The sequence below is a fragment of the Thunnus albacares genome, chromosome 11 (assembly GCF_914725855.1).
Source record: "Thunnus albacares chromosome 11, fThuAlb1.1, whole genome shotgun sequence".
Taxonomy (NCBI): Eukaryota; Metazoa; Chordata; class Actinopteri; order Scombriformes; family Scombridae; genus Thunnus; species Thunnus albacares.
In genome coordinates, this window is record NC_058116.1 from 11,608,639 (window position 1) to 11,630,914 (window position 22,276).

The window sequence follows — 22,276 nt, forward strand, 5'->3', positions numbered from 1 at the left end:
TTTTGTGCTTTATTTTGTTCTGTTCTCTCCGAATGTATCATAAAAGAAGTGCAGTCGTCTGCCAACTTCTGGATTCCTGCATTCCAGCTCTACCTGTGAGAGACACAGAGACTGTTTGTAGCCTCAAACCAAACGCTTTCCCTCTCTGACACACACACACACCTTCATCGTATTCAGAGTTCAAGCTCAGTCAAATGAGAATGTATGAATGAAACCTCTATAAAGTAACTGCCTTCATTTATTCTGCTATCAGAGAGGCTGTTATGGCTGACAAACACAGTCGCACCAGTCAGGCTGTGACTAATAATGATTTTCATTATTGATTAATCTGCTGATTATTATCTTGATTAATCTATTTATCAATTAAGTGTTTGTTATATATATTATCAGAAAATAGTGAAAAACGCCCCTCACAATTTCCCAGAATGCAAGCCAACATCCACAAATGTCTTGTTTTGTCCGACCAAAAGTCCAAACCCCAAAAATGTGCACTTTGCTATCATAGAAAACAGAAAATATTCTCATCTGAGAGGCTGTAAAGAGTTAATCATTTGTCAGTTTTGCTTGAAAAATGATTTAAAGTTTCCTTCCACTCAAAAATGTGTTTTGTTCATTGCAACCTCACTGTGACGTTTGAGCCTCACTGTGCAGGATGATGTATGTGCAGAGTTTGACACTAGAGGGCTGTTTTCACATCCATCTGCTTCTCTGTGCTCGCCTTAAATCCAAACTTAAGATGTGTACATACAAGCATGATTTGTGACAATAACAAATGATCAATAATAAATCGGAAGCCAATCATGGTCCAGTATGCAGTTTACAAGAGTGATGTGAAAACTTGAAGCCTCCAGTGGACAAACACTGAGAATGGACTTTCCAGTGACGTAGGAGACATTTTTCATCCAGCAGTTAAACTTTGAAAAATATGTAGAACAGAAAGAGTAGATCTTAGTAGTAGCAATCCAACTTTTTTGTTGAAAAACCATATCAGACACAAAATATCATTCAGATGATCAACATTTTGTCAAATAATTTATTGCCAATTGATTAAATGATTAATCTAGTACTTATTTAATCTTAATTAATGTCATTAATGTTCATTCAGACTTAGGTTGTGTATCAAGAGGACATCTTTGGAGGAGTGGCGTTATCTTCCTGTGCTACAGGTTTAATAACTCAAGGGGGCAGCTTTGGCTGGAGTTTCAGTTCTGAAACGATAAATACAGTTAAAGACTAAATATTTCCAATTCGTGCTGAGTGCAACTAATTTCCTCTGCAGCATCACACATTGCAATAGCTCATTCAGCTTCTCATACAACCAGGACGCTGAATGACTGATGTTTCAAAAAAGAAGAATAAAAGAGATCCTTATGTCTTTTAATGGTCGCTGGCTTTCTCTCTTGCCACTGTGGTATGTTCATGCATAAAAAAATCCAGAGAGTTTGAATTATTGTACACACTTCTGTATCACACATTTCTAGTGCAGTAAACTGCTTCAAAAATTCTGAACTACAGTGTTTTGAAATCCTGAATATCTCTTCTCTGCATTATAAACCACAGTCAGTAACAGGGGAATTCTGCTTTTTCTTCCTGGAAAAGTACCTGAGACGCACATGAAAATTCATTTAAGAGTGGAAAATCTTTCAGTTACAGTCTTGTTTCTGTAGGCAGGGAGGTAAACGACATTCCAGTGCCATAGGCCAGTTTCCACTTGGAAAGTCTGGGTTGCCGCCCACTCTTCCCTCTGGTTGTGCAGCACTTTATGCATAGCTGTAAAGACTCTGACCGGTTGGGGAAAGATGGCTTCCCAGAAACTCTGTTTGAGGTTAATGGGGCTAGCTGCATTGCTGACACTGTTGGCTACTAGAGGTGAGCTCAATCTTTTTCTTTTTGTTGTGTTTTGTCTCTTTTCGCTCTGCTTTGATCATGCATGCTGCACTTTTTTCACCCACATACATCTGTCCTTCATCCTCTGGCCTTGAATACATTTCTAGATTTTTGTGGTAGTCTGGTTTTTTAACAGTAATTTCAGTTAAAAAAAAAAAAAAAGATGAATAACTGCATGTCTTGCAGAAAAATGGAAAAAGGAGCCTGTCTAAAAAAATGTTTGAAGACAGACAGCTTTGTTTTTCGAAACATAGCACATATTTGAATATATTTCACAAGCTTGGATGTAATCAAGCTTATTTTATTCATTTCAGTCGGGTGGGAAACTGAACATGCACAAGACTTACTTGAGATGGGAAATCTATCACAGTGAACACCATGTCTGCTTTTATTACTGTCAAAGTTATACTGTTATTAAAAACAAATGGCATGTTTTGGAAAGTAGTTGGCAGTCTTGTAAAGAATAACTGGAATAAATTGACTAAAACAAGCAATAATACTGGAGTGGCTCTTAACTGAGACAGCTCTCACTATATTATTGTCTTTAGAAAGGCTTTTATACACTTTTCACCGGCTGAGAATTAATTCCTTCTGAGGTAGAATAACTTGAAAACTTTCCGGTCTATAGTAATAACCCCAAAGTCTGTTACATGGTGTTCACAGTGCCTTCACCACAGCTGCAGAATTGCACTGCAATTCCAGTTGTTTCAGGAAATACCTCACAGATCCCTTTTTTTTTTTTTTCTTATTAAGTTTGGTTATCAATCCTCTGATTCCCACAGTACCAAATGTGTGCCACAGGGCTCTACTTAAGGCCCAGTGTTTTTTTTTTAATCTCTATATGCTATGATATAACCTCACAGAGTCAATACAGTTTCATAGCTGTGCAGATAGCAGCCTACTGTGCATCTCCATCTCATCTCGTAATGCTGAACAACAAATTATTGTTCTGATAAAAATAATAAAAATGCACAGTGGGCACAACTACATCAACTTTCTAACATGTTTGTTTGTCTTTTTTCCCCTTTGTTTAAACACCAAACAGGATGCCAGATATAAAGTGGGCTGTCTATAGGTGTATTTTTCAAAAAGTGAACCATAACTAGTCAAACATTTGTCTTCTTTAGAAAGAAACCTTCATATGCACATTTTGAAAAAGCATTCTCACAGCTCTTAATCATTTACAGTGTTGTTCTACCCTCTGACATTTGTTTGACGTTACTTTTACATGCATTAAATATCCAGATGTCAGGAGGATCACTGCTTTTTAATGACGACTGTGCAGTGACATACTGCAGAGGGAATGTAGGGAGGAGAAAAGATTAAAAAGTCCCTCTGTGGCCATTGAAACGAGAAAAGTTTTGCTGGAATCTGTTGTTCAAGGCTCATTTGCATGACAAACTGGAGAAAAACATGTGCAAGCAATTTTCTCCAACGGTATCCTTGTGTTCCACCTCTGTACAACTGCACACTGAAAATGGTTTGTGCTGAAGCAAAGACAGACTCTACTTCTAGATATGGACTGGATGTCTGTACATATTCTGAGATGCATAGTATAGATTTAGCTTAGAAGAAAACATTAGTATTATGTTTCAGCTTTTCAGAAAAACAGATGAAATAAAATCTCTTAGACTTATGGAAATGCTGGCCAAAATGTCGGTGTTTGTACAGAACCATCAAATGCCACTGCAACGTGCAAAAAGGGACAGGATACCTCATTAATGCACACAGTGTAGCTGTGCTCCAGTGGGAGAGACGATCAGGAAGGGAGACGTCATCACAAATACTGTATATTTAAATGCAAATTGGCCACTAGCTAGTTTCCTTTGATGTGAGTTGGGAACTTAACATTTGCATCTATAAATGAAAACTGAGCAAAACTGAACAAACTTATTTAAAATTGTCCAACTAAAAAGCAACTTCAGATGTTCTGCTTACCCTTTACTGGCAAAAACCTACAACTTTTACTCATTAAGTCTCAGATGACTCTTTTTCACAGATGTATCCAGTGACGGCAGCAGCTTGCACAAGATCTTAAAGAGAAGAGATGGTAATATTCACACAGTTTTATCATACAGTTGATACAATGAACACCTGTGGTAAGTGCCCTTTCATTCTTCTGCCCTTATTGTGTCTCCATCCAGTGGCAGGAGCTGGTACTGTCTCCTCAAAGTCCTCCGTCGCCGTCACTCCTTCCAAGGCTCAAGAGTTCCTGGCAAAGCTGAGCAGGACCAAAAGGAACATTTGGGATCGCAGTAGACCAGATGTACAGCAATGGATTATGCAGTTCATGTACATGGGCTATGATGAGCAGGTGAGTTTTGTTGTGTTCCAGCAGAGTTTCACCCTTGAACTCATGACGGCTTGCAACAGAAACAACACTGATAGATGTTTTAAAAAGCAGATAGAGTTCCTAACTTTTGAGAAAAAAGATTTCCGTTCAGCTTCGGAAACACACACATTCACACGCAGATTACAGAAACACTAAAACTACAGACACAAACTTTCTGTCATCAGTCTCACTCTTACCAAGACCTCACGCTTTCACCTTTTTTCCAACATCAGACTGACCATAAATTTCTCAAATTATGTGCTGCCAATATTATTTTTGTAAAAATCAGTTTCCATATCCTAATGTGACTCACTTGTATGTTACCTTAAAAGACCACTCAAAGGATTTAGTGTTATAAAGTTGGGGACTTTGGAGAGACATACCACAAAAGAGCAGTAAAAGATGAAGCAGCAGAGGCCTTTCCTCAAGACATTTCCTGACTTTTGGTGCCTCTTATGGGTGAAATTGCAAATACACTGGATCCTTCACTTCCTGTAATGCAACTCCAAAGTGTCTTTTGTTAGATCCTCCCCTCTAAACTCCAACCGCTGAGCCCTGTATGTAATTTCTGTAGTAAATTTCTTTAATAAATCTGAGCCACAGTTGACATCATACAACTTTTCACAGGCTGAATTTTGAATAATAAATTGACGTTGATGTGTAAAATTGGTGGGTTACCCTTAAAGAGTCCCTCCAGGTTTAATAATGAGCATTGACTTTAAACGATTAAAAACCCTGAAAAGCATGAAAACCATATTTTGTCTGTACTGTTCTCACTGTTTTAAAGTGGGCAGGACTCAGTAGGAAAAGGTGACACCACACTGTGCACCAATCAGAACGTAGCAACATTTAAATCAGACTCTGATGAAAGTTGTGTGTTGCCAGGCAACTGTCAGCTAAATCTTATCAAACTACAGCCCTGCAATCCTTATGAAACAGATTAGCTGAGTATTTTAGTGTTATCTGAGGATGTTTTTTCAAAACTTAAACTTACTTATTTAGTCATGAACATTTCATTTTATTGAGAAAAACTGGATTTTAAACCTGACAAAAGATAAAACATACAAAAAACATAAATACGAAACACACAAAAAAAGATAAAAACACAAAAAAAGATAAAACAGATAAAAACTTTATCTGGATTTTATATACCTCAGACATGTGAAGGATAAAAATGTGGAGTGACAAAGGTAGAGTAAGTTGTACTCTCATCTGATGTCTGAAAAATAATTCCTCACAATGTCGCTGTCTGACTGAATGAATAAATACAAACGTTGAGCTGAATACATGAATTCCCTCTCAAACACAAATATAACCGCACTTACAAAGCAAGTTTGAGTTTTCTTTCAGGTCAGTGGCTGCCATGTCAAATTCACCAGGGACAGTAAGGAACGGATGCACAAAATAACCCCCTACCACCACTACTATTGACAGCTGAAAGCATTTGCGTTTCAGCCAGTACAGCAATATCTCAAACAGCATGCATGACACTTAAGAGTGTATGCCATTTGCTGATGCTTCCTTAAAAGGTCAAAGCTGTCAGAGCATTGGCCTTTTCAATGTTTGCCTTTCATGCATGTTTATTTGCCACAGCTGTGCCTGCCAACAGTCTCAGTGGACACCTTATCATCTGCGTTGTTAAGGCTGAGTTTCCTAACAAGTCTGTGGTGTTTTTTCCTCACCAGAGGCTGGAGGCTGACCTATCGTACTGGATGGACCACGCACGCGCCAATGACCAAGGGCGTCAGCACCACTATGATGAAAATGCCCCAATGGGTCCGCGTGACACTTCGTCTTACAGACATGGGGCTAATGTCAACTATGACTACTATTAACTCCAATCTCACACACAGTGGTTGAAGGGGTTTGTTTCTTCATCAGCCTCCTGTCTTCATTTTGAGAGAATACAGCCCGTGATAGTCTGTAGTTTTACACCTGTCACACAGCTGTCAACATCCAAGTACTCCACAGCTGCTCTGGCTTCTTCGTCTTAATTGGTTAGACCCAGAAGTATAACCCCCTTGCAACTCTTTCTCACCATCCTTACATACTGGTTAGAAAACACAGAAATGTGTTTTTGCTCTCATTAAACATTGCCTCTGCTCTACAAGTAAAGCTGTGAGGCAGCTGATTTGTATGAAATAATTAAATTCTTGTCTTATCACTTGACAAAATAAAGATACTTGGCTCCATATTGCCTGAGTCCCCTGTTTTTGTAGAAATGTGTCACATACACACAAATGTCTTCTTCCCTAATTTTATCATACACAAAATATTGGAAATATTTTATTAAAATAGCATCTTCACCTGAAATTGATAATGCACATCCTGACATGAGATTTCACAAAGTAAAACACAATGCAGTCCTGATAAACAGGTAATGATTGATTATCTTTCTGGAGGATTTATCCAGTTCTGCAGTGCGCTGCATGAACAGCCAACGGGGTGCTGCCAAGCCACTGATAAGAGGACAAAACATCCAATGGAAAAACAAAGTCAGTTAGCTCATCTTCGGAGACAAAGTACCATCAAACTATTAAAAAAAAAACAAAGCACTGAAGCACAGTACAAGCTGTTTGCAAGATTCTGAGGTTGGCGATTTAAATAGCAAAAGCACAAATCCACAAAAAATGTAGTTTGAGATTTTTTTCTCTTAAATTTCTGTTTTTGATTCAGTCTTGTCCATCCAACAACACAAGCTCCGGTGAGGAAGCCCACAGTGCAGCTGCTGCTCCAACGCGAGGCGACATCATCTTTTTAAAGAGAGTGAAAAAGTTATCTCTGCTTCTCAAAAAAAGACATCATATCCCAAAGTGCACTACTCAACAGTGTGTTTCAGAGAGTTGCTTTTCAAGGGTCCTCTGAGGAGTCTTAACATCCTTCTGTGTTGTGTGGAGAGTCTGCGGTGGGAGACCCGACCTCAGTTGTGTCTGGGTCGGCCTTTCTTCATGCGGGCGGCTTTAGGTTTGGGGATGTACTGGTTGTTGGCCTGGTGCTCCAGTTCTCTGCTGAAGTACTGGATGGTTTTGTTCAAGCCTTCCTCCAGGGGCACCTATCAACACAAGACACAACACGTACAAGATAAAAATACTGCCACTCAAACAAAAACATTAGACACTATGCATTATAGCTAGACTGATACATCAATTGACAATATATAAATTAGATATTGGCTGTAAATGTCATTTATAAACTAATAGTGTAATCCACAGTTATTGATGAGATATTGATAGAGACTGCTCTCCAAACACACCTGCACAATGTCTAATATTATGTTATTCATTAAGTCGTCTGATAACTTTTTTTTAATAAATTGTGAAAGTATTGTTCATCTAGAGTACTACTGGATCCCAGAGTTTCCCCTACCATTGCACTGGACCTGGTTTTATCTTCTGGTTGTTTATTGAATAACCTGCTTTGCAGAGAAGATTCAAGATTTTTATTTGTCAATTCTCTACATGTGCCAAACATACAGAAGAATCGAGAAAACGTTTCTCAGTATCCCGCGGTGGCAACATTAAAGTAAGAGAAGTAAGACAATAAAGTGCACAACAAATAGACATATACCAAAAATAAAATAAAATATATAATAAATACATTTAAAAAATAAAATATATGTTGTCCTGTATAGTGCAAATAGTGCAGCAGCATGATATTATGCAGGAGTAGTGCAAAAGACAGTCCGTTTCTGAAGGTCAGGGTTCAGAGTCCAGGGTGTCCAGGAAGGAGTAGGAGGGTGGGGAGAGAGTTCAGCTTCCTGACAGCCTGGTGTATGAAATCTGGTGGAGCGGGCACGGAGGCTTCGGTACCTTCTCCCTGAGGGCAGGAGGCTGAACAGACTGTGTGCGGGGTGGCTGGCGTCGCGCACAATGGTGGTCGCTTTGCGGGTGAGGTGGGTGTTATAAATGTCTTGCAGGAAGGGGAGTGGGGCATCAATGATCCTTCCAGCTGTGTTCACGATGCGCTGCAGGGTTTTCCAGTTCTGGTCGGTGCAGCTCCCACCCCACACAGCGATACAGTAACTGGGGTTTCTGACCCTAAACTTATTTTGTTTAATACCTCATTTTCCAGTACCATAAGCGGCGAAGCACAAGTCACTCAATCTCATTTTTTCAATTCATTCTCAGCAGGTAAATTTTGCCAAGTTCTGGCCTCTTCTGACCTCCAGCTCCAGCCCCAGTGAACACCTCCACTTTTTAAAATTCTTTTAATTCCACTTGTGTAAATATGTTAGACAATATTGCTCCTGGCATTTTTTAAAATGCCATCTCTGAGCCCTCACTTGATAAATGTTAAGAGTTTTTATCATTTTTCTCTAATAAGGTTCAAGCTGTTAAGAGGAATGCAATTATCCCTCCATCTCAAACTCTCTCTGACCTTTGCTATAAAACAGCATTTAAGTCAGTTACTACTAAGCATCTAACCAATGTCATTACTAAAATGAATCATCCTCCTGTTCACTGGACATTCTTCCAAATCACTTCTTTAAAGAAATATTTCATTCAGTCTCCCCATTTGTCCTTGTGATTTATCTGGTCAAGTGCCTGATAATTTCAAATCTGCTGCAGTTCAACCACTTCTCAAAAAGCCATCTCTTGATCCATTCATTTGAATGAACTTCTGCCCAATATCTAAACTTCCCTTCCCGGCTCAGGTCTTGGAAAAACTAGTTGCTGGACAGCTTACTGCACTTTTCCAGAATTTCTTTCTCTTTTAGTAATTCATACCTCACTTGTCATTATTTCTATAAAAATTTTACTTTTGGTACTTCTGGTAATTTCTCTTGTTTTTATGTCTTTGTAAAACACTTTTTAACCTGTTTTTGAAAAGTGCTACATAAATAAAATTATCATTATTATTATTATTATTATTATTATTATTATTGAGCTGTATTCACCTTTAAAAAACAAAACAATCAATATACAATATGTTTCACTAGAGAGCTTCATTGACACTTAAAAAATATCAGCTAGGGCTGTGTCATAATGTGCTGAATAAAGCATATTCTTGTCTTGAGGACAGGAATTGATTTGCATCGTCATGTCTGTGTTTGACTACGGAGATAATCCTTTATTCTCATGCTACTCCTTCTACCTTAAAACAACTTGATGCAGTTCATTATTGTGCTTTGCACTTCATTACATTAGATAAATATCTTACACATCACTGTGTACTTTATAAAAAAGTAGGCTGGAGGAATACTAAGTCTTTGAATACTAAGTCACATACTGACAAAGGAATGTTGAATAATTATTCTAATATCTAAGAAAAATCAACATCTGGGTCTGTTGTGTGTCACACATACCACCGGCTCCCAGCCGAGCATCATCTTGGCTTTTCGGATGTCAGGTCTTCGCCTCTGTGGGTCGTCCTGGGCCTCTGGAAGGAACTGGATCTGACTCCGGCTTACTGTGTGTGTATGAGAGAAAGAAAGATAGATTGTTATTGTGAACTTTGCCTGAGCATGAAAACTTACAGGCACCTTACAGGCACTAATGATTAAACACACATACAATGTTAGGTGTTTTAAGGGCTCTATTTTTGTGGCAGAGAAATATCCAGTGCTAGCAGCACCCTGACACTTATTGTATTTTTTGTAGTACACAGTTCTTCATATTTTGGTGGGAATTGGATCTTAGACATTGTGTTGAAAATAGAGGTCTCAGAACAACATCTGTTTTTCTCTTTGCTGGCATCTTACTTGGAACAAATGCACAACAGTAATGGAAAAATGCTTAAAATGTAAATAAACTTTTGTAAATAAAAATTCTCTGTTCAGTAGATGCATTTAAATCGGCATAAAAAAATAACGTTGACATCTGTAAAGCTGTCTGCATTCATGTATAAATTGATGAGTGGTTCTTACAGTCTCTGTTTTTCACAGCTCATTTACTTTGTATGAAAACCTTCTCCTTCAGTTCATTAAATCCCTGCAACATCTGAAGGCAGCAGGAAAATTATGTTGATAAATCTACAGCCTTCGATTTGAGAAATGCAGCCTCCGAGCGCAGGGCCATTACGCACGGCCAACCAATGTGTTAGCCTTCATGAAATCATACTGGTTGGTTATAACTCTATTCTTTTTATGTGGAAGATATCAGATTACCTGGGCTCATCAACTTTGTGCACCATTGCCTCCTTTCCAACTTAATTTTTTTTAGCAAAAGTGGCATCTATTCCTTAAATGCAACATGGTGCAACATTGCTGTCACATCAATTACATTATGATGTATGCATTCATAATATGAAATACAGTAGAGTTAAAAATTGAAAAAGCATCAGTTTGATGCAAACATATAAACGACTTCACCGACATTTTTAATTATTATTTATCATTTTTGTTCTATGACTAACTCTTAAAAATGCCACACCCTCTGTATCTTTCTACAGATTTGTGTTGCTGTGTGTTCACATCTTTCCACATGCTGAGCTTTTGTCATGCATCACTGTGATTGGCACAGCTTTACAGAGACCAGTGATGTGACAGGTTGAGAGCATATTTATTTATCACCATACCCTTCAATTTCTATTCCACCTTCCCCAGCACTTCCCACTGCTACACATACTGTATATGAACCAAAATAGCAGGTGCACTTGAGGACGCCCACACAGTCTATGCCCCCAAGACCTACCACTTTGCACTTGTCGATGCGCTTGCATGATTTAAATAGGGCCCTAAGAGTCTATAGCTATACTAGCAGCTTTTTGAAGCTGTACTTAAACTACATTCTCCTATTAGTGTGCTCATGCTCACAATGACACTGCTATGCATTTGATGTTTAGGGGGGATAATGTTTGCCATGTTCGCTGTGTTGGTTTAACGTGGTAGCATGCTGATACTTGCTAATGAGCACTAAACACAAAGTATAGCTGAGACTGTTGGGAATGTCATGAGTTATGCAGGTATTTGGTCATAAACCAACGTATTGGACAAAATGAAATTTTGATGAGAAGATCATGACTGGTTGTACCAAATTTCACAGCAATACATCCAATAGTTGACAAATTTCAATAAAGAAATAAAAAGTCAACCTCATGGTGGTGCTAGAGGAAGTCAAAGAATCACCAAAGTTGTTAGGATGTATCCTCTAGCGACTTTGAATATCTGTTGTAAATTTCATGGCAATCCATTTGATAATTGTGTAGATATTTCACTTTACACCACATATATCAACCTCATGGTGGCGCTAGAGAAAAAGTCAGGGGTTCACCAAAGTCACTAGGATTCATCCTCTGGGGATCATGAATGTCTGAACCAAATATCTTGTCAATCCATCTAATAACTGACAAGATATTTTAGTCTGGACCAAAGTGGTGGACGAACCAACAGACAGACCGATATTGCAATCCATAAGCTTCTTACTCCTACTTAAAATAATGCTGATGAAAACATAAACAGTGCATCGTTGGGAAGAAATGCTTCAAGGCAGATTGATGTTTCTGTGTCAGAGTGTTGTGTCAGTCTCAACTACACTCTGTGGCTATGGAGTATGTAATTAGTCAGCTTGGGTTGCTTGTGTTTTCTCCTACATGTTTCCAAAGCCGGTAGAGATCTTTCATGGTGAAAACAAGAGCAAATTAACAGCTCAATAATATTTATTTTTGTACCAAAAGACACATTTATATTTAGTGATCTAGTAAAGCCATTTCCAGTGCAAACTTTCTCTTACAGCAAACGTCTCTTTATTCACGAGAATGAATAGGATTACTGTACTTTGTGTATACAGTATTATGAGTGCAAGACACAGTGTGATAATGTACTGCACATTCATTGCTACAGTAATAAAAGGGTTGAATGCTACACTGAGACTCAAATCAATTTCTATCTTGATGCAGAAGCATAAATCTACCATAAGAAAGACTAGGTAAGACAAGGCAGACAACAGGACAATGATGGGAGACAGACATTAAGAGATAAGCAGGAAAGTAAAGGCTTGACTGGACAGGACTGAGATGGCGGGGGAAGTTTGCAGACACACACAGAATGACAACAAATCTCAATCGATCCAACACCTTACCAACGAGACTTTTGATGAGACGAGCAAACTCCAATATGGTGTGTTCCTCTGGGTTCCCCTGCAAACAGGTACCATAAACTTCCATCAAATTAGTGTTAACAAGAGACAGACACGTACATCGACTCACTAGTAAATTGTCTGCCTGAACTGAGTTCATTTTCTATTTCAATTTGTGAAACACAGCTGAGTATGACAAACTCACCAGATTGACTGGACTGCTGATATTACTGTTCATCAACAACACCAGGCCATTCACCAGATCGCTGGGGGACAAATCAGAAACAGAAGCAAATACATTTAATGTAGATTCTCTTCTTTTAAAATTCCTTTGTGTAGTCTTGCTTTGTATAAAGGACACTACCTGATAACTTTCCATGCACAGATTTGTTCATGATAACATAGTGCAATGTGTACTATGTCAGCTGACATAAACTCATACTTGTTTCAATACTGCTTTTCCATTCAATATATCGTCATCATGGAACAAAGTGTTTTTTAAACTATGTCCTACTGGGCTTACATGACACAGCAAATTAAAATAAACCAGAACCAGAACGTAGCACATACATTTTTAAACAATACTACAAAGGAAAATCTTATAATTTTCATAACTGTTCAAACACTTTGATGTCTGCAACAAAATTCATAAATTACTGATATACAGCCTAGCAGAGAAATCAAAATAAAGACCAATTAAAGAGTACATCTTGCCTTGTTTTCCCAGCTCGCACCACATGTTGCCCATAATGATACACACACGTACCATTCATTAGTACATTCCTGTCAATATTCATCAGACATTGACATTAGCCAGCACATGCAAACAGAGATAATGATATGAAGGGCTACCTCTCCTTCCACAGGTCAGGAAATAGTGGCTGCAGGTTTACTATAAAAATCAAATATTCATTTTACGGCACCATTTACCACATCAGTGAGCTCTATCATCTCCAAAATGTCGAATTTGCATGCATGCATATTTGCATATATACGTCTTTATACTGAAAGATGTATGCTCCACCCAATATGCATCAATGAGAACAGACTAAATACTGTATTAGAAACTCTCAGTATAAGACAATAAAGTCAAAAGCACCACAAACTGCAACCTCAAAAAAACCCCCCATTAAATTCAATTCCACAGCTCTCTAAAATTATAACCTTCATAAATATATAATTTATAGCAGGGCTATGTATGGCTAGGGTTCCTGCGGCTCCTTAAAAACTCTTAAAAAGGTCTTAAAGTAAAATCAGCGAAAAAATAGGGTCTTAAATTAAATTTACCATAAATTTGCAGATGGTGCGTTAAAGGCTGATGGGAAAATTGTCATGCACAGTGGCCTACCGTAAAACCGTAGTATTAGACAATGAGAGACTCTGCCATTTATAGAAGATTTATGTTACATTACATTAGCTAACTACAGATGTTGACGTCTGGCTGCGTGTCATCTTTTTGTTGTCGACAGTCGTGGTTGCCAGATAGGGAGGAGCCAAGATGGGGAGATGCAAGTTTAATGAAAAATGGTTGGAGGAAGATAAGTTTCAGAGGCGGTTGGAGCCAGAAGGAAATGAGGCCAGGTGCACTTTATGCCAAAAAACCTTCATGTTAGGGACCATGGGGGTAAAAGCCGCTGAATCCCACATGAGATCTCAAAAGCACCAGCGGTACACAGCGGCAACTAGTGGTCATGGGGCTATGCTAATGCCTGCATTGTTTGCACATAGCAGACCTGAAAGTTCAGACTCCCTCACAACTTCTCAGCAATCGGCCTCGAGCAGTTTTGTGTCACCACCAGAGACACAAAGGACTGCGTAGGGATGGGAATCGAGAACTGTTTCCAATTGAGAACCAGTTCCAAATTGTCCAATCCATTGGAATCGTATGCCTCCAAGCTTATCAATACCTCTTGTTGATGCCCAGGTATGTGGTGTTGACGGAAAAAGACTTCAGCAGTAACAAACAAGATGAGACCAGCTGACCAACACACACTGAAGCATTAAACAACTTGAACCAACTCTGAGGTGAGAAAAAGAGCATTGAAAATAAGAAGAAAATAGCTCGGTGCTCAGTCTGTTTCACCTCAGAAACCCTACGCCTGCTCAGCATCCTGTACAACGATGGCTTTCCCTGGAGCTAACAGTGCAGCAGAGAGTCTGCTCTCCACTGCTGGAGATATAACGTCACAGTGGAGCACTCCCCCCCCCCCTCATTTTATTATTCTTATACAGGAAGGAGACTGTAAGATGCTTTCAATTAATTCATTCATTCATTAATGCAGTTAACTTTTGGCTGCGGACCATTAATCTTATCTACCAGTGATGTTTCATACATTCATCAGCATGCAAGGTCACTGATAAACAGTGGAGGTAATAAAACAGTTGCGTTGACACTGAAAACCTGTGTAGGCCTACTTTTTCTGCACGTAGAAAATTGATCAGGAATTGATGAGGGAATCGATAAGCAGAATTGGACTGATAAGAAGAATTGATAATGGCATTGGTATCAATAAAATCTATTCCCTACAGCTGAGTAGGGCTGGGCAATTAATCGAATTTTATTTTCAATTACGATTTTGGCTTCCAACAATTATAAAAACAAGATAATCGAGATTATTGTGCTGCATTCTGTTTTGCAATGATGATCTCGTCTTGTGTCATAAATCCAGTGCACCCCTTTCCTTTACAGCAGTGCGCTTTCGCTCCTCCTTAAAAGCCCTAACTCATTCTGGCTGGGAATCCACATAGTAAGCAAGACGTTCAGCGTCTCTGTCCACAGAGCCGGCCGTCTGTCAGCAGCAGCTCCTGGAGAGCTGAGAGGACAGTGGCCGGACAAACTGCCTTCACCAGGCTGACTGACAGCAGAAATTCACTGAACCAAAATAGTTATCATGTCAGCTCCGCAGGAAGAAATCAACAGTGTTTGCATTTATTGATTCATTGATTTTAATTCCCCACCCCCCATGGCGAATGAGGGGAATCTGCTTGTAGTCAAACAGGCAGCTGACAGACAGACTGGGAGCTTTGATCAATCAACATATACTGTTTATAAGTTTCAAAACACATATACAGCAGGATATTTGTATGATTTAAACAGCTGTCTGTGCAGATTATGCTTCACTAAATGCGACAGAAATAGACTGGGAGCTCAAAAAGCGTTGGGGGGGGTCTCTGTGTCTCAGAGTCTGTGTGGATTGATACATTTAATAAAATGGAAGCATTTCTGAGTCAGTGAGTAATCGTGTTAAATAATCATGATCTCAGTTCTGACCAAAATAATCGTGATTATGATTTGTGCCATAATCGAGCAGCCCTACAGCTGAGGTGCTTAGGGTTCTCCACACGGTGAACAGGCAGTACTCATTCAAATCGAATGATGACATATGTAGCATCTTTGCCACTATGTTCCCTGATTCAGAATATGCAAAGTCATTCAGCTATGGTGAAAATAAAAAAACGCCTATGTTACCAAATATGGCATCTCCTCTTTCATTAAGAGAGCTATCACGCAGCGTTAGTGAGAATCCCTTTGCGGTAATGTTCGACGAAAGCATGAATAAAATACAGACATTCACCAGAACACTCTATAGCACTGCTTAAGTTACACCTTTATTCCACTGTCCTCAAGTGTACCAATAACACCACTTCATCATCTCTGATACCACTATCATCATTTTTAATACCATTCTGCTGTTTTCTGTCTCAAAATACTAAATCTACTATCCAAAATTAGAAATCCTGCAACTGTTATAGACGGGTGACAAATTAATGTCTTAGTAAGGTGTTGGGTCACCACGTGCCGCCAGAACAGCTTCAATGTGCCATGGAATTGATTCTACAAGTCTCTGAACTTAACTGGAAGGATGAACACCATTCTTCAAAAAGATATTCCCTCATTTGGTGTTTGATGATGATGGTGGAGAACATTATCTAACACACTGGTCCAAAATCTCCCATTGGTGTTCAATTGGGTTGAGAACTGACTGTGAAGGTCATAGCATATGATTCACATAATTTTCATACTCATCAAACCATTCAGTGGCCCCTCGTGCCCTATGGATGGGGGCATTGTCATCCTGGAAGAGACCACTCCCATCAGGATAGAAATGATTCATCATAGGATAAAGGTGATCACTCAGAACAACTTTGTATTGATTTGCAGTGACCCTTCCCTCTAAGGGGACAAGTGGACACAAACCATGCCAGCAAAACTGGAGGGGTTAAGCATTCAGACCTGTATCCTTCTCTTGGTGTACACGACACATGCACTCGAGCATTTGTCGAGAATATGGTGAAGGATGACTCATCTGACCATATCATTTTTTTTCCACATCTCTGTAGACTAGTGCCTTTTGCACCACTGAACTCTCAAATGTGCATTCATCTTTGTAATGAGAGATTTATGCACTGCAACCATACTATAATATCCTTCTCTATGCAATAGTCAACGGACTGTTCTTGCTGATAGTCTGATCACATCCTGCGTTGACATTCTTAGTCACCAGAAGAGCAACAGAGGAGTTGCTCTTCTGTTGTTCCTTAGATATTGCACTAATGCACGAGCATCACGGTCATCAAATGTGCGTTGTTGACCACAACTTCCAATCCTATTTACTGATGACTCTTCCATAGATCTAAATGCAGATGTCACTTTATTTACTGTTCTTATTGAAACACGAGCCAGTTGAGCAGTCTTTGTGACTGAAGCTCCTACTATCCGTGACCCAACAATGAAGCATCTTCCTCTTGCCATCTTGATACAATATCAGAATCAACTACACATGCTCAGCACGTTATACATGCCACAGAGCACGATTGGATGTTGATTGCTTTTAATTGTACCATGCGGTGCACCTGTGTGGAAACGTCTGTATTCGTTATGTTTCTCCATTTATTTATTCAGGTTTTTCCTTTAATTTGTCACTTGTCTATATAAGAATAACAACCTATGCTTTTAATGTAGGTTGTTATAAAATGAGCTTTCCTCTATTGGAACTATCCAGATCCAGACTCCAGCCTACTCACCACAGCACATTCAAATCCATACTCTGCAAGATGCCACTCCAGCAAGTAATTTCACAAAATCTCCATTAACTTGCTTAAACCCCGGTGCTTTTGTCATGGAAATGTCACTCAAAAACACACAAAGACACAAGAAAGCATTTAATATTGTTCGTTGTTGAAGCAGTTGTAGACACTGTACAAAGCAAAAATACAAAACAAAAATACAATTATCTTGTTTTTTAGGAGAGAAAGCATGTTGTTCAGCTGGCCTTTTCCCTAAAGACTGCAAACACAAACCAGACAGCTTTATGCCTCTCCTGAAGCAAACTTAAAATCAGACAGGTCCCCAAAAGGACACTTCCACAAACTGTTACACCTTCTCACAAACAAGTATGGTCGTAGGATGATCTCACAAAGACCTAATGGTCAATGACTTCAAACAAGGACATCCTACAAATTTAGCTCGTCTAGGTACCTCATGATCCACACAGTTTCTCAGACAACAGGCTGAAGGCAAAGATATCTCTACCTAACCCCAGAGGTCAGCAGAAAACCCTCAGATAGAAACAATTTCAAGAGTTCAACTTGCCTAGGAGGAGGATTTCTTACACCACAGTGTCACGGTGACATTAATATCACATTGAATTGAGAATAAACATTGACCCCTTAGCTTGAAAGCAACATTTGTAACATATAATATATACAAGAAAGACAACAAATGATAACCACTATTTAAATCTCTCTCACACTTTCATAATTAGTCACTTTAACTGGAAATTAACAAATAAGCTGTTGTACCATTGATTTGACTCACTGCTTCTCAGCTAACAGTCATCTCATCTATCAGGTCGCTGATACCAACAACACCATAGATATCTGCTATTCAATCATTCATTAGCAATAGCCCGGTGTACCAGCTTCCTCTTTCACTCCTGTGTCTTTGTTTTGTAATTGTTGTTGTAGTTGTAGTATTTAGTAATTGTAGCAGTAGTGTTAGTAAAATTATAATTAAGACTAATAACAATCATAACTCCATTTGACCTCTCTTGTTTGGCCAGAAAGGACTATTTCCCTATTATTATATATACTCTTATATGAATTATGTCGCTGGGCAAATAATCAAATACAGTATTTGAGTCATATACAATAATAATTCATAATCTACCCTCAAAGTCATAATACCATTTGAGTTCCTACAAGTCATAATCTAACAAAATCCAGATTCTTGACTATCTGCTCAAAGACCTAAAGTCAAAGACTTCAGGTCTGGCCTCTTGAAACTAGTGCATGTAACCATCTACCTTCATGCACACCTTTGATATACTTTACATCTGAATAAAATGTCACCCTGTTTTTACAAGCCGGTCTCAGTGGAGAGGCGCCACTAAATTAATGAAAAAAACAATTAAACTAACACGACATATTCTGTGTAATAAGATAACAAAATTGTTATTAATTATGTCGTTTAATTAATATTATTGATTAATAATTATATTGTAAATGTATTGTTAATTTGTTTTCTAATTGGTGGGTAGACACCAAGAGTTTAAGATCCCCTGTGACAAATATTTAGTTACAGATTGAACAGAAGAAGGAAGCATTTCAAGGGACAAGTCAAAACATGTTCCTCTTCTTACCTTACATACTGAAAGGCTCTTGTTTGGGAACCAGTACCATATACCTAGAACGACAACAGAAGATTTGTTATGATTCCTGCATAATACACATAAAGGTGAATATGTGTTGTCATGTGTGTCAAAAAATACATTTCTATTTTGCATAGTTGAAAAAATGAGCAGTTTTTTCATTACTAGTTAATGTCCAATCGATTACTGTTGCCTTGATCATGTTCCAATACTCAAGGCAACAGTAAAAATGCATAAAGTACAGTAAAAATTGTAAATTGGTAAGTTTACATTTACCCAAATCTAAATAAAAATCTTGAACATTGTCATGTAGAGTACTGCTACTTCCCTTCTTGAAGTCTTGCATTATTTTCAATTTTATGCATCAGAATCAATTGCTCTTAAACCATTTTTAAAAATATCAAATACAACTCATAAAATACACCTGCATCCAGATTCTGAACACTGAAGTGTCTTTCAGTTATGTTCAATCAAAAAAAATGAACATGATTTTATGTGATTTAAAGGAAAGGCTCACAATTTTTCACGTCTGTCTTAAAACAACAGTCAGGTGGTAACATAAACAGTGAAAGAGGTTTTCCTCGCTGTAATTATTCCTCCTGTTCATACTGACTATTAAAAGATCTCCTTCAAATATGTGTAAGTGATGGGGGACAAAATCCACAGTGTCCACACAGTCATTTTGTGCAAAAATGTATTTAAAAGTTTATCTGAAGCTTATATGAGGGTTCCGTAGTCTGAGTTAGTCATATCAAGTGGATATCTGCCACATTTACAGTCTTTTTAGCATCAAATTCCCTCTTTGTGTTTCCTCAGACAGTGTTTCCCTGTTGAGCTGTGGCGGAAGTATATTAACAAAAAGAGAGACTTTAGCACTAAAAAAGATTGTAAAGTTGAAAGATATCTACTTAATTTGACGATTTTGGCTTCATATTAGCTTCAGAAAACATCCACATCTTTGCACAGAAGGAGGCATTGTCCCCATCACTTACACTGTCAGTGCATTATGAAAGGATCTTCTAATCTTCAGTATGAACAGGAGAAATGATTTTTCAGCATTCATTTGGGCATCTGACTATTGTTTTAAGAAAGACTTGAAAAATTATGAACCTGTCCTTTAAGATGCATGCAAAAGTAATCAATCATCATCTCACAGAGGCTAATCCAGTGTGTATGTTCTCACGCTGCTAGCACTGAAAAACAAAGAGTATGATGCCTGCAGGGGTATTTCTCAAAGGTAAAAGAACACGATCGGTAAAAGGTTAAAATTCATACAGTGAGAGGTTCTCCCTGTAGAGCCTGCAGGATGAAGTTGCTGACAACGCGTCCATCATTCATGTGCATCCGGGAGCCAAACGTGTTGAAGATTCGTGCCACTCTCACTTCTACACCTTCCTGTGAGCAAAGAGAGAACAAAGTGGGTGAACTTACTAGTAATTTATGAATTTTGTTGTTCCTGGGTTTTATCATTTATCTTTATTTCCATTATTTATCTTATTATCCTTCATTGTTTACTCATTGTGTGTGTTTAATTCTGTAAGCTCTGTTGGTTTATTGTAACGTACTTTTTTACATTTTGTTTGTGGTTTACATAGTGTATTGATTTATCTTTAGGAGAAATATAACATGTAACAGGTATAAGGGTCATTTTTTTTAGTATTCATACACAGAAATTTGTCAGTCATGCCCTTGAATTGATATGTACACACAAATTAATATGTCCTGAACATAGAAATGGCAGTTAGTGGAGATAATTACTATAATCCCGATGACACCAATAAATTAGTTATTACATGTTGTAAGAAATAAGCAGATTTTGATGTGTCCCCAGCCACAAATGTGCAGCACAGGTTAAGAATATAACACCATCTCTATCAAATATTAGCAGCATGTATAACATTCCTACTGTTTGCAAGCAAAATACACCAGACACAACATGTGGGGCTTTTGACCATTAAATGTTGAAGTAATATTCTTTGCATGGGAAGTAAAATTAGCTGCATGACGCAAGAATGTACATGAAATTGACCTCATTAGTTACACATACACACGCACGGACAAGCACGGACAAGCACACACACACACACACACACACACACACACACACACACACACACACACACACACACACACACACACACACACACACACACACAAAGAATTAATAAATGAGGCCATCATGGATACACACACTGATCTCACAGATATATAAAAGGCTCCCTTTTTAAAAATCCATGGCCTTGTTCAGTCAGACTAATGCATCAATACACACTACCTCAGATGGGATGTTCACACATCTTAGGTCGTATAACATGAATAAAAACATGAAAATTATGGAGATTGTTCTCTTCAAAATGTGGAACATGAAATTCAATGGACACAACCATCAAGTGTATTCAGTACGGTAAAGAACAAAGACACAATGAGGACAACATGATGAAGAGGTCTTAGGTGTGTGTGTGTGTGTGCGCATACATGCAGTACAGTAACCACTGTAAATGAAAAAGATGGTGTGTGTACAGGTATATTTATACACGTACATGGAGGGGTTGGTTCGTTTCTTCAGTTTTTACACACATCACAATCTACACACCTTGCTGAACAAGTTGACAGCAATACTAATTACAGATCAGAATCAGCTTAAGGCACTATGTCAAGAACAACAGCTTGAATTAATGAATTTTCTCCAGTAACTTTAATCATATTGCCTACTATTTCTGTAACTGTACAGCCTGCCACAATAGAAGAATGTGCAGAGTTTTCTGCACATTGTAACATTATATATATATATGTGTGTGTGTGTGTATGTGTGTGTAAAAATCCTGTATACTGTGTCAGTGTTATTGTATCAAATGATCTGTGACTGGCATGTAATACATTTAAAAAGTAAACTATTTTGCCTTAGGGTAATTAAATTTAAAATATGTGGAACATGAAATTTCCACATGAAATTTCCACATATAGTACATTACTGTCCACTGGACACCTCCACATCACATGCACTTGGATAAAAAGAAAAAAAAAAAAATCAAATGCACAGAAAAATGCAAGTAACAGATATCAAGCTAATAACCGGAAAATAGAAATTTTACACCGAACAGATCCAGAAACTAAATACAGGGACTAAAAGTTTGCATGTGTGTGTGTGTGTGTGTGTGTGACATGACAACAACACAAGATTCGTGTTGTTGTTCTTTGTAATGTACTGTTGCCACCTGTGATGTTTGAATAGATGTTGGAACTGAAATGTGCAGAGGTGGAAGAGGAGATTTAAAAGTTAGAAAGGCAAGTACACATAAATTCTAAAAATTAGCAAAATAAAATGTCATTTACAATTTCTCCAAGTACACGCTGATGACTTCAATTTGCGTGTTTTGTTCAATCAGCAGCCC

At 38.2% G+C, this 22,276-nt stretch overlaps 2 protein-coding genes across 2 annotated transcripts in view; one reads left to right on the forward strand and one right to left on the reverse strand.

Annotated features, from left to right (window-relative positions):
- The first annotated feature begins 1,655 nt into the window (after positions 1-1,655).
- Positions 1,656-6,413, forward strand: ecrg4a (ECRG4 augurin precursor a). Its single transcript, XM_044365550.1, has 4 exons — positions 1,656-1,869; positions 3,887-3,937; positions 4,032-4,201; positions 5,905-6,413. The coding sequence occupies exons 1-4, from the start codon at positions 1,800-1,802 to the stop codon at positions 6,052-6,054; spliced, it is 441 nt and encodes a 146-aa protein (XP_044221485.1). The 5' UTR covers positions 1,656-1,799; the 3' UTR covers positions 6,055-6,413.
- Positions 6,414-6,492: 79 nt separating this feature from the next.
- uxs1 (UDP-glucuronate decarboxylase 1) overlaps positions 6,493-22,276 on the reverse strand; it is a 53,075-nt gene continuing 37,291 nt past the window's right edge. The window contains exons 10-15 of the mRNA XM_044365549.1: positions 20,160-20,279; positions 18,876-18,919; positions 12,440-12,500; positions 12,238-12,295; positions 9,525-9,628; positions 6,493-7,271 (exon numbers count right to left, since the gene is read on the reverse strand). Coding sequence (XP_044221484.1) covers positions 7,140-7,271; positions 9,525-9,628; positions 12,238-12,295; positions 12,440-12,500; positions 18,876-18,919; positions 20,160-20,279 — 519 coding nt within the window. The 3' untranslated portion in view covers positions 6,493-7,139. The remainder of the gene's footprint in view (positions 7,272-9,524; positions 9,629-12,237; positions 12,296-12,439; positions 12,501-18,875; positions 18,920-20,159; positions 20,280-22,276) is intronic.

Bases quoted from the DNA above. Each gene is read 5' to 3' on its own strand.
- ecrg4a (XM_044365550.1), top strand. From the start codon at position 1,800: ATGGCTTCCCAGAAACTCTGTTTGAGGTTAATGGGGCTAGCTGCATTG. The intron at 1,870-3,886 runs GTGAGCTCAATC...TCTTTTTCACAG, and splicing joins GACACTGTTGGCTACTAGAG to ATGTATCCAGTGACGGCAGC. The intron at 3,938-4,031 runs GTAATATTCACA...GTCTCCATCCAG, and splicing joins GATCTTAAAGAGAAGAGATG to TGGCAGGAGCTGGTACTGTC.